This window comes from Mobula hypostoma, chromosome 3, assembly GCF_963921235.1.
Source record: "Mobula hypostoma chromosome 3, sMobHyp1.1, whole genome shotgun sequence".
In the NCBI taxonomy this organism is placed as follows: Eukaryota; Metazoa; Chordata; class Chondrichthyes; order Myliobatiformes; family Myliobatidae; genus Mobula; species Mobula hypostoma.
In genome coordinates, this window is record NC_086099.1 from 43,320,429 (window position 1) to 43,333,600 (window position 13,172).

The window sequence follows — 13,172 nt, forward strand, 5'->3', positions numbered from 1 at the left end:
ATAATCCCTTTGCAACATCTGTTGATGCACCTCATATATTCTGTTATCCTTTGATTATCAGATGGGAACACAAGAGGTTATTTAGCCCCTTGAGACTATTTTGCATTCAGATATCAGAACATGATGACCTTCAACTTCATACATTTGTACCTTATGTCTAGGAGGGAAGTGCATTGGATTTGGACTATATGCCTGATCACTGCTGCCTGTTGTTCCCACTCTACTGTATTGCAGAAAGGTAGATGTTTCTGTACTTAGTCCTCTGCACTTGAAAGTCACGTGGGGACATCACAGCAGCAACTAGGCCTTAAGCAAACTGTTACAGGGAACGCCTTGACAGCCTTTGTCAAGGAGCCAAGCAGGGGTAAAACTTACCCTTTTGTCAAAATTTGAGAGTTTATTTTTATAGCATTTAAATCATCACTAATGATCACAGGCATTTAAAATTACTAAAATCAAAACAAAGTTAATTGAAAGCACAATGAAACATATACAAACTAGGTCTGACTGATACAGAATTAATGGTGGATTTACTCTGGGATCTGCCAAATTGACCTGCTCAGAGTCCAGTATCAAAGATCACAAGGCCAATTCTCATCAAGTCCACATAACTGGGTGTACTTCCTCTGGAACAACAGCCAGCAAATATTCTAGTCCGTGGATTTTAAACCTACGGCATAATACAGGCCCTTTGACCCACAAAGTTGTGCTGAACATGTCCCTACCTTAGAAATTACTAGACTTACCTATAGCCTATAGATCACACATGATTTTTAAAAAAACATTTATGGTGTACTTTGTTCAATCCTGCTCACTCAATATTTTCTTTACAGCATTGTATTGTTGCAATTTTTCTTCATTTCTGAATATACTTTTGTAACTTAATGCTTCTATCTATGCTTACAGTCAAGAGAGTCATTCAGCACAGAAACAGGACCTACAGCCCAAATGGTCCACGCTGAGTTAGCCTCATTCGTCCACATTTGACCCACATCCCTCCAAACGTTTTCTATCCATATACCTGTCAAAGCGTCTTTTAACTGTTGTTAGAAGTACCTGCCTCAACCAGCTACACTTTCAGCTCATTCCATATATGGACCATGCTCTGTGAAAAAGCTGCCCTTTAGGTTCTTCCTAAATTTATCCAATCACCCTAAACCCATGTCCTCATGATTCGTCAACCCCGGGAAAAAGACTGCACATTCACCTCATCTGTGCCCTTCATGATGTTATACACCTCAATATCACCCCTCATTTAAATATACACTATGCATAGAGTCTAAACCTGCACAACCACTCTTCATAACGCAGTCTCTTGAGTCCCAGTATCATTCTTGTATGAGTCCTGAAGAAGGGCTTTGGCCCGAAACATTGACTGTTTATTCTTTTCCATTGACGCTGCCTGGCCTGTTGATTCCTCCAGCATTTGGTGTTGCTTTGGATCTCCAGCATCTGTAGATTTTCTCATGTTCATCATTCTTGTAACTCTCCTCTGCACTATTTTTAGTTTAATGCCATCTTTCCTAGAGCAGGATGACCAAAACTAAACACAATATTCCAAATGCGGCCCATCATCTTGAACAATTGTAACATTTCTATACTCAATGCCTGGCACCAAACCCTGCGGAATACCACTAGTCATGGGATTCCTGCCTAAAAAATGACCTTCCACCATCACCCTTTGCTTCTTAACATCAAACCAACTGTGTATCCAATTAGCTAGCTTTCCCTGGATCCCAAACAATCCAACTTTTCATAGCAGCCTATGATGCCAGAAACTTAAAGGCCTTATTGAAGTCCATTTAAATTATGCCCACCACACTGCCCTCATCAGCTTTCTTGGTTACCTCTTCAAAATGCTCAATCAAATTCATGAGACATGATCTCCCACACAAAGCCATGCTGAATATCCCTAAATCAACCCCCATCTTTCAAACTACATATACATCTTATTCCTCAGGATCCCCTCTGGTACCTTACCTACCACAGATGTTAGGTTTACAACTCAAAAGTTCCCAAATTTGTCATAGTTACAATCCCATCATCTGTGCATCAATATCAAATATGGGAATGTGACTTCTTATTCCATTAATAAATATGGTGAATAGTTAAGGGTTCAGCACAATTCTTGGGAGATCCCAATCATATCCTGCAATTTTCAGAATCAGAATTATTATCATCGGCATGTAACGTGAAACTTATTAACTTAGCAGCAGCAGTTCAATGCAATACATAATCCAGCAGACAGAAAAAATAATAAATAAAATAAAACAATAAGTAAATCAATTATGTATATCGAATAGATTTAAAGAATGTGCAAAAATAGAAATACTGTATATTTTAAAAAAAAGTGAGATAGTGTCCAAAGCTTCAATATCTATTTAGGAATCGAATGGCAGAGGGGAAGAAGCTGTTCCTGAATTGCTGAGTGTGTGCCTTCAGGCTTCTGTACCTCCTACCTGACGGTAACAGTGAGAAAAGGGCATGCCCTGGGTGCTGGAGGTCCTTATTAATGGATGCTGCCTTTCTGAGACACTGCTCCCTGAAAATGTCCTGGGTACTTTGTAGGCTAGTACCCAAGCTGAAGCTGACTAGATTTACAACCTTCTGCAGCTTCTTTCAGTCCTGTGCAGTAGCCCCTCCATACCAGACAGTGACGCAGCCTGTCAGAATGCTCTCCACAGTACAACTATAGAAGCTCTTGAGTGTATTTGTTGACATGCTGAATCTCTTCAAACTCCTAATAAAGTATAGCCGCTGTCTTGCCTTCTTTATAACTACATTGATATGTTGGGACCAGGTTAGATCCTCAGAGATCCTGACACCCAGGAACTTAAAGCTGCTCACTCTCTCCACTTCTGATCCCTCTGTGAGGATTGGTACGTGTTCCTTCGTCTTAACCTTCCTGAAGTCCACAATCAGCTCTTTCGTCTTACTGACGTTGAGTGCCAGGTTGTTGCTGCGGCACCACTCCACTAGTTAGCATATCTCACTTCTGTACGCCCTCTCGTCACCACCCGAGGTTCTATCAACAATGGTTGTATCGTAAGCAAATTTATAGATGGTATTTGAGCTATGCCTAGCCACACAGTCATGTGTATACAGAGAGTAGAGCAGTGGGCTAAGCACACACTCCTGAGGTGCACCAGTGTTGATCGTCAGCGAGGAGGATATGTTATCACCAATCCACACAGACTGTGGTCTTCCAGTTAGGAAGTAGAGGATCCAAATGCAGAGGGAGGTACAGAGGCCCAGGTTCGGCAACTTCTCAATCAGGATTGTGGGAATGATGGTATTAAATGCTGAGCCATAATTGATAAACAGCATCCTGACATAGGTGTTTGTGTTGTCTAGGTGGTCTAAAGCCGTGTGGAGAGCCATGGAGATTGCATCTGCCATTGACCTATTGTGGCGATAGGCAAACTGCAATGGGTCCAGGATCTTGCTGAGGCAGGAGTTCAGTCTAGTCATAACCAACCTCTCAAAGCATTTCATCACTGTCGATGTGAGTGCTATTAGGCGATAGTCATTAAGGCAGCTGACATTATTCTTCTTTGGCACTGGTTTAAATTGTTGCCTTTTTGATGCAAGTGGGAACTTCTGCCTGTAGTAGTGAGAGGTTGAAAATGTCCTTGACTACTCCCGCTAGTTGGTTGGCACAGGTTTTCAGAGCCTTACCAGGTACTCCATCGGAACATTCTGCCTTGTGAGGGTTCACTCTCTTTAAAGACAGCCTAACATCGGCCTCTGAGATGGAGATCACAGGGTCATCAGGTGCAGCAGGGATCTTCACAGCTGTAGTTGTGTTCTCCCTTTCAATAAGTGCATAGAAGGCGTTGAATTCATCTGGTAGTGAAGCATCGCTACCGTTCATAATACTGGGCTTCACTTTGTACGAAGCAATCTTTTCGAGACCCTGCCAGAGTTGCAGTGCATCTGATATCACCTCCAACCTCGTTCGAAATTGTCTGTTCACCCTTGAAATAGTCCTCTGCAAATCATACCTGGTTTTCTGGTACAGGCCTGAGTTGCCAGACTTGAATACCACAGATCTAGCCTTCAGCAGACGACATACCTCCTGGTTCACCCACGGCTTTTGGTTTGAGAATGTACAGCAAGTCTTTGTAGACACACACTCATCCACAGAGGTTTTAATGAAGTCGGTAACAACTGCAGCATACTCATCCAGATTCAAAGATGAATCCCTGAATACAGTCCAGTCCACTGATTCAAAGCAGTCCTGTAGGTGCTCCTGTGCTTCCCTTGTCCATACCTTCTTGGTCCTCACTGCTGGTGCTGCAGTCTTCAGCCTCTGCCTATACTCAGGGAGTAGAAGTACAGCTAGGTGATCAGACTTCCCGAAGTGAGAGAGTGGAATAGAGTGGAATAGCATGGTAGGCATACTTGATGGTGGTGTAGCAATGGTCTAGAGTGTTGTTTCCTCTGGTATTGCAAGTGACCTGTTGATGGTAGTTGCTTAGTGATTTTTTTCCAGACTGGCCTTGTTAAAATCTCCCAAAACGATGGTGAAGGTGTTAGATTGCGCTGTTTCGTGTATGGTGATTCCATTCCACAGATCATCTAAAGCCAGCTTGACGTTGGTCTGAGGTGGAATGTAAACTGCTACCAGAATGACCCCAGAGAACTCCCGTGGTAGGAAAAAAGGACGGCACTTTACTGCTAGATATTCCAGGCCTGGTGAGCAGAATTGGGACAGCACTGATACATTTATGCACCAAGAAGAGCTGATCATGAGGCATACTCCTCCACCTCTGCTTTTGAGAGACTCTATAGATCTATTCTGATGGTATATAGTAAACCCGTCGATCTGGATCACTGCATCCGGTATGTAAGGGGTTAACCAGGATTCCATAAAACAAAGGACACACGCTGTCCTAATGTCCCTCTGATTCAGCACCCTGACTCTGAGATCATAGATTTTATTCACCAGAGACTGCATGTTCACAAGATAGTCGGTATTGGGCGTTTAAAACCCCATTTTCTTAAACACACTTGTAATCCTGATCTACGCCTGCACTCCCTCCAAGGTGTCCTCCGTGGGCACTTCTGACCATAATCAGTGTTGTTTCTGTTGGTCTAAAGCAGTAATAGTTGATTTAAACACATTAAGACATCTTTGTTGACTGTACTGACCTTGGAAGCAGTTATGCTTTTTAGCTGTAACAGGCTGAAATGGGAGTATTTAATCGTATCCATTGAAACTACTGCTACTCCAGTTGCGCCTAGGCGCCCTGGAAGTATCCCACATTGTACTTGATTCCTTTCTTTCATAAGATATATTAGAAAAAAATGTCGATCACTGTAGGAGAAACAGGTCCTACCTAATAAATGAACCTTGTTCTCATAACAGCATCGTCACAAAACATCTTACCTGGCTCCCGTGTGTCTGGCACTATTAAAATTGACATTGGAGAGGCACCAGCTGAATTGTTTGCAATTAATGAAATTTCATATCCACTTTGTGAAAGGGTAGTACTGTACTCAAGATCCTTAGTGTTAACAATTTGGACTTTCAAAGAATCCTTTTGCATAATTTTCAATTGGTATCCCAAAATAATTCCATTAGCATCCGACTTATCAAGTTCCTATAAAGTTGAAAAATGAATGAAATAGATTTAAAAATGATGCAGAAATAGTGTCAGCAGATTTGCACAAAGGGTAGATGAAAATATAAATAGTATCCTTAGCAATATTTGGCTGTGATAGCCAATAGCAAATCATGCAGTTATTCTTTGCGTTTTCTTCCATAGGTATTTTAATCCATGGCCTTTTCTGAAGATAAAAGGCAATTTCTTTAAAGATACGATAAAATTTTGTTGATTGCAGTTATACTAGGCTCATGTTAAAGTCTAATTATAAAACTAGCTTACAAGGAAGGATACCTTTGAACCCCTGTCCCCCACCCCGAACATTACTGCAAAATAATATTTTAAGATCATATCCAAGAGATGTTCAATTATAAAGGTCAAATATTTACTGCTATCTATTCATATGTTTCAAGCAGTCCTCCAGTCCACTTAACTTGAAAAGAATCCTTCCCAATACTGGACACTGGTTTTGGCACAACATTACTTATGTTCATATCTATGCTATACTTCTATTATTTGTGTGAACATTCTCAAAACAAAAAAAATGATGTGTTATTATGAAGGGGTGGTTTACATTATTTGATACTTTGGAATAAATTATGGAACACTAGCATCAAAAAGCTGAACCCCAAGACAATGAATTGAAATACAAAACAGTTGTGACTTTCGCAGCTCTAAGATTATACACATGCTTAACTTCATGTACCTCAACAGCATGGAAAATTAGATTTATTAAACTACAGCTACAGGTCTTTTTCCAAAACTCCAACAGGAATATAATGGTATCACTATGATACATTAAAACAGTGGTTTCTAATCTAGCACATCTAGAACAGTTTGTTTTGTTAATCTTAGACCCATTTTGCAATTTATTCAATTGTTCCCTTTTTAAATCAAATCAGTAATATTGTAATTAGCACCCAAATACATGCTCTACTAAGCTTGAATTCCATTTCAGATCCTTCGCACGTTATGAACATCTCACTAATGGACACCCCATACAAACAAGCACTTGGGAGATTAGCAGAATGCATTCGCCGCCAGTTGCAGGGTTGCTGCTGGATGGGAAAGGAATGAAGGTCTGTCCTCTGCAATTGAGCTACAGCAATTGGGGACTGAATCCTCACTGAGTTGAGCCCAGCAGAGTTGGGGGGTATTAAGCAGTCTCAACTCACTGACACTGTTAGTAAGGCCCGTGAGAGTTCCTAATGCAGTCACTTCTGTGATCCAAATACCACTGTTGTTTATTTCTAATTCAAATTTTGATTATGAACAGTTCTCAGGAATGGAAATGTACTGTAACTTGGGCACTGCCAGTAACTAAATTTACATTTTTAGTTCAGAACAAAAATCGTTCTCGATTAAATATTATATTGCATTAGTGATCATGAAACCAGAGTGTTATAATATGCAGGTGGTTCAGTGACACCTTGCTGTGTAGGAAATTTGGGTTATTTACCAAGTTTGGCTTATTGCAATAAAAGACCCTCTGAAATGTCTTAAATAGCTACTTATTTCAAGGGGTAATTAATGACCAACAAACCAGCTGGTCACAACAGTAATCAACACATTATATACTTTGTGATAACTATTACCATAAAATGCAGTGTACAACTATTTTTGAACAATCTTATGAGATTCTAAACTGAAAGTGAGAGAGACAACCAGGAGTGTAATTTACACTCTGATCTGCCATTTTGGTAACCTTCTCAAATTATGGTTGACAATGACATTTGGGGCTCCATTCATGTTGCTCATCCATTGTGGGACTGATCCCCTCCTTCTTTTACAGATTACAGTCTTGGCTCCACTCACCCCTCTAACTACACTAGAGTTTGCAAGTTTCCGAGATGTCTTTTTTTCTGAAATTAGAGGACCAAAAGGGGAGGTTCTGCACCAGATTTTACATTATGTTCTTGTCTTTCTTTAGATTGATAAAGGCAACAATTTGGAGATGATTATTTCCAACTTTGACAATTAGAAATAAGAGTACATGGCCCTTGTCATGTAGACTTTCGATTCTTACTTCTCAGTTGAATCACTAAATTACAGTACCAGTTACCTACTCTTCAAGAAGAAAGTAAGAGCCTAATTATGCAACACTATAAGACAATCAGTTATAATTATTATTTGCATCAACAATTAAATGTAGGTGTGAGGTGGCATAGGTGTAAAAATGTTACCTTCCAAATGATATCTATTCTTCGATTTGGAAATGTTAGGCTTTTAATTGTTCTCCAAATGGGTGGACCTCGTGATGGATCTAGTAACAAAATAGCAGAGGGAAAAGGTATTTATTTAAAAATTGCAATGGCATGAGCAAATACAGGTGTGCACCGCTTATCGTCCATTCGGACAACATCCGATCGCATATACGTCCGTAGTCCCGCTCGGAGAACGTGACGTAGCGGACATAATCAATCTCGTGTATCGCGTGCCTCTTGAGTGTAGTAGCGTTATCTCTCTGTTTAATTTTCTTTCAAAAATATTACTGTAGAGTGTAGCATGGCTTCCAAAAGCAGCAAAACCACTCCTAGTGATAGCAGCAGCAAGAGGCAAAGGAAAAGTATTGATTTGGAAGTGAAACAAAAGGTTATTAAACAATATGAAGGTGGAAAACCAGTGAATGCTATTGCTCAGGATTCAGGCATCTTGCACTCGACAGTCACGACGATCCTGAAAAACAAAGAAAAATTTCTCGAAGCTGTCAAAGGATCGGCTTCACTGAAAACTACAAGGCTCACGAAAATGTGAGAGACACCTATATTGGATATGGAGAAATTGCTAATGACATGGATTTAGTCAATACAGGTACACTACAGTACAGTCGGCCCTCCTTATCCGCGAGTTCCACATGCACGAATTCAACCAATTGCGAATCGAGGAAACCCTGAAGTGCTCTTCCAGCACCTGTTGTTCGAACATGTACAGACTTTTTTTTCTTGTCATTATTCCCTAAACTATGCAGTATAACAACTATTTTACATAGCATTTACATTGTATTAGGTATTATAAGTAATCTAGAGATGATTTAAAGTATACGGGAGGATGTGTGTAGGTAAACCTGGATCAGGATCGGAAAAAAAGCCAGAAGTTCTCTTACTAAGTCGGAACAGGTACATCAGACATTATTTAGCATCAGTCAAACGTTTGTCTTAGTATATACTATATATTTTACCTTTCTATGCATATAAAACACTTAAGAAACGTATGTTTCAGCGCCGGACTCGGGATCGGAAATTCCTGAGTTCGATCCAGTGACAGACCGCTCCTGAGCGCACTCTCCATCCCTACCGGGTTGATGTGAAAGATCAAAAACCCAAAACCCCAAAAGCCAATAATTAAACCACTGCGTTGCTTAGTAATAATTGTAGCTTTCATCGGGGCAGGGCCTTTCTCACTTTATCCTTTAAAATTGTTCCGATCGTTGACCAGCTGTAGCCTAATGCTTTTCCAATGACCGATGGCGTTTCATCTCTTTCAGATTGCTTTATTCTTTCCACTTTATTTTAAATCATGATCGTGATTATTTTCATGAACAGAAACACTGCGGATTCAGAGCTCCACTGCTGGGTCCTAATGTCCACCGCAATGAGACAGGTTAAATAAGGTCTGGGGTTCTGCTGGGTCCTAAGGTTCACCGCATTTAGACAGTTTGAATAAGGGACTTGAGCATCCGTGGTTTTTTGGTATCCGCGAGGGGTCCCGGAACCAATCCTTCACGGATAAGGAGGGACAACTGTACTCCATATAGGTTTCCTAAGTATATAATATGGTGTTCGCAGAACGTCCAAATCACATAATGTCCAATTTCACAGAATGTATCATGGACGTTAAGCGACGAATACCTGTAATTGCATTACTGTTACATGAAAGTCAAAGCATCAGTGTTTCAGAAAAATTATTAATTTGGTGGCTAGTCCATACACTTTAACAAGTCCTTAACAATCCAGTACTATGCCTCATCTTGTAAGCACTACTCCTTTCCAAGGAGAAAAACCTCTGACATTCAAGAGTTGAGAGGACAAAAAACAAAGCACAGGGCTATTGAGTAGAACGTTATGATGGGAAGAGGGAATCGGCATTTCTCCCTCAGTATCACTCATAATAGACCACGTTTTCAGCTATACCTGCTGTCTGTAAAAGAATATCAAAAATAGATGCAAGGAATGCGCCCCCCCCACCCCCCCGCCGTCATTTAACAGGATCATGGCTAATCTGCTCCACCCTATCTGATCTCCTGTGCCAGCGTCCTTTAATACCCTAATCTTACAAAAATGTATAACTTCCTCTTTAAATACCTCTAAAGATTTTACCTCCACAACCCTTTGGGATAGAAAATTCCAGAAATTCTCTGGAATTCTGGGTAATGTTGTCTCTACCCAGTCATGTTATCTAAGAAAGTCATGTTTCAATGACGTCAACATCATTCTTCTAAACTTCAAAGAATATAAAATTGTACACTATGAAATCACATCTATTTTTAAATTAAGTGCAATCGTGAACAATAGTGAGATCAGAAATGCTGATTAAGTCCACTAGTTCTCAAAGAGAACTCTGAAAGGCCAATCAGACGGTTCATTGCTGCTCAGCGATAGAACATAAAAAAAATGTGTACAATTAAGAAATATTAAAGAATAGTAGAAATACTGGAGTCATGATAATCATGATGAGGTCTGCTGGACATTTATACACATGCTGTCCTCCATAATTCAAAGAGATTGAAGGATAAAGTTGCAGGGTGACAAAATGTGGCAGGAGCACTTGGAACTAAAAAAGAATCCCTACCGGGAGAAAACAGCACCCGTTCTTTCCGCACTGTTCTCCAGCAGTTTAAGGTCTAAGTCCAGCCGGAACATAGCAAGTGCTGTTGAAAGTCAGGTATTAACCCTACCTACCAACAACCAAGCACTGCCATCCTGGTCCCTTTCATGATAGCTTATGAAGAAGCATGTGACTTTTCTCCCAGAGACGATAGGTGTTTGTGCACTTCACTCTTGAAGGCTTGGACCTCATCGTCGCAGATGTTTCCAACCATAATATCTGGAAGGCTGTTCCAAATTCAGATTCTCATAGGCTCAGAAACTCCATACAGAGAGCATTAAAGATTTGGTATGAACGTGGATCATTGGAGCTGTGAGATAGCAGTTGTATTTAGTTGCACTACTGAACCCTCACCCCTTCCTCTACCACCGAAACCAGCCTCCCCTCCATGGGCTGTCTATTCTACTTGCTGCTTCGGTAAAGCAGCCAGCAAAATCAAAGACCCTACAATACATTCTCTCTTCTTCCCCCTCCCCCTCCTGTCGGGCAAAAGCCTGAAAGCATGTACCATCAGACACCCTGACAGCTTCTACCCTGCTATTATAAGACTATTGAATACAGTAGGATAAGGTGGACTCAATTTACTTTGTTGTGACCTTGCACTTGTTTACCTGCACTTTCTCTTTAACTGTTACACCTTATTCTGCATTATTTTACATTGTACTACCTCAATGCATTGATGTAATGAATTGATCTGTATAAACTGTGGCAATAATAAACCAATTTAGTGATTATTTACCCCAACCCCAAAAGGAAATACAATTTCTTTAGCCACTGGTGACAGATACCCTCTTATTTCAAGACAGTCTAGTGCATCTCTTCTGGACAGTCCCCATTAGCAAAACATTACAGCACAGTATGCTAGGTGCTCTCAGCAGTACTTCATAAAATTATAATATTTTCCAACCTCTAAACTAATACTCTTACAATTAAACCGATGAAACGTTTACCTTTCTAACTTCTTGTTGCACCTGCCAACTTTTTACAACTTGTGCACAAGAACATCCAAACCCTTTCATATTTTGTTCCATCTGCAATCTTTCTCCATTTAGTTAAGTCTATCTTTAGATTCCCTTTATTGATGTACACTGTTACGTACCCCGTAACTGGGTTGCCAAACCAGCAGACTCAGTTGGAGTCTGGATTACTAGAACTAAGAAAGTTTTATTAAAGAAACAAGCAACACAGTACTCTAATCAAAAGGATAATAAATGCAACAGTTCAGCAATGATAAACATACATGTACACAGAATTCAGATAACAGGATCAATCAAGCTCTATCGTTGTCTAGGGGCAAATAACCAGTTTCAAAGTGACGCAAAGTTCAGTTCAGTTCGCAGTAATCGCTGCCGTGGGAGATGGACAGTGGGGGGAAGGAGAGAGAGAGCAAAACGAATGAATATTCAAGATGGCTTCCACACACAGACCTTCGCAGTCAGCTCTCGGGCGAGCCCTTTGTGATGTCATCTGAGGTCACCGACCATGACCCCTCCGTTTCCAGATACGATCGTTTCTCTGCGGTGAACCCGGCACCCAGGCAAGGGTGGACACACACCAGGTTCCTGCCGATCGTGCCTTTCCACCCTGTGCGTCTATGGCCTGGTCCCGCAACCGGCCTTCCAAAACTTCCCACCGACTTGTGAGAGACGCACCGCTTCCAGGGTCTCGTTACCTCGGGTGTCGTGTGTGTCCTGCCTTAGCGAACCTGTCCCTTTTTATCCCCCTGCTAGGGTATCGCCTGTCCATCACTTCAAACAGTTCAGGGTTCAAAGGGGGAGCCGATCTTGACAGCTCTCTCCTTCTGTTACTCTCTCTCCCGTCCCTTCATTACACATCTCCAAATGCTGCTCCATTGTTTTCCTTATCTCTCTCTCTCCTGAAGACAGGTGGCAGACCAACTGCTGATCCCACTGGTGCCAGCACAGGACAGCTAACATCTTAATCTATGTGTATTCTTGTCACAACACAAACTCATTTTTCCACATTAACTGCACTATGCACATTTTCACCCACATGGAAAAAACACTGTCTAAATGCAAATACACACATTTCTTTTAGGCTTGAAGAATGGAATTGTACAGAAGGAAGAGCACTAGTGGTCTGGCTGACAAATGCTACTGTAATCCATTTGAAGAGGGGAAGAAAGTACAGGCACTGGGAGAAAGAAAAGATTTACTTTGATTTCAGCATTGCTAAATGCAACAAAACTAAATATTTTTTCTATTCACTTACTGGTTTCAGGTGTTTTCTTAATTTTTTCTGAACTCCAGTTGCTCCAGTAGCCAGAATTACCAAAATTCTTGCAGCGAATTGAGAAGCTGTAAGCAGTAAAAGGTATCAAACCTTGAACTAAGAAAGAATTTCGTTTAAGGTTGGTATCCTCTGATGGAACCTATCAAGAAGTGAAAACATTTGTTAATAAACTGCAATACAGACCCTAAGCTAATATCACATCAAAGAATCAGAATCACCAGCATGTTAACTTAGTAGCAGCAGTACAATGCAATACATGATATTACAGAAAGTGTATATACATACACACACACACACACTTTAAATAGATTAAAATCTGGATGGATACTATGGAGGCTAGCATCCAAGATGAAGCTAATTTTACAACTTTCTAGCTTCTTATGGTCCAGTGCAGTAGCCTCCCCAGTGATGCAGCCTGTCAGAGTGTTCTCCACAGTACATCTTTAGAAGATTGAGTGTTTTAGGTGACAAACCAAATCTCTCCCA

The 13,172-nt window shown here is 40.8% G+C and overlaps 1 protein-coding gene across 6 annotated transcripts in view; it reads right to left on the bottom strand.

Moving 5' to 3' along the window:
• Positions 1–13,172, bottom strand: part of LOC134343964 (interleukin-6 receptor subunit beta-like) — a 109,887-nt gene that overhangs the window by 18,991 nt on the left and 77,724 nt on the right. For all 6 annotated transcript variants that reach the window (XM_063042948.1, XM_063042944.1, XM_063042949.1 and 3 more), the window contains exons 7-9: positions 12,666–12,825; positions 7,793–7,872; positions 5,393–5,606 (exon numbers count right to left, since the gene is read on the bottom strand). In XM_063042948.1, coding sequence (XP_062899018.1) covers positions 5,393–5,606; positions 7,793–7,872; positions 12,666–12,825 — 454 coding nt within the window. The remainder of the gene's footprint in view (positions 1–5,392; positions 5,607–7,792; positions 7,873–12,665; positions 12,826–13,172) is intronic.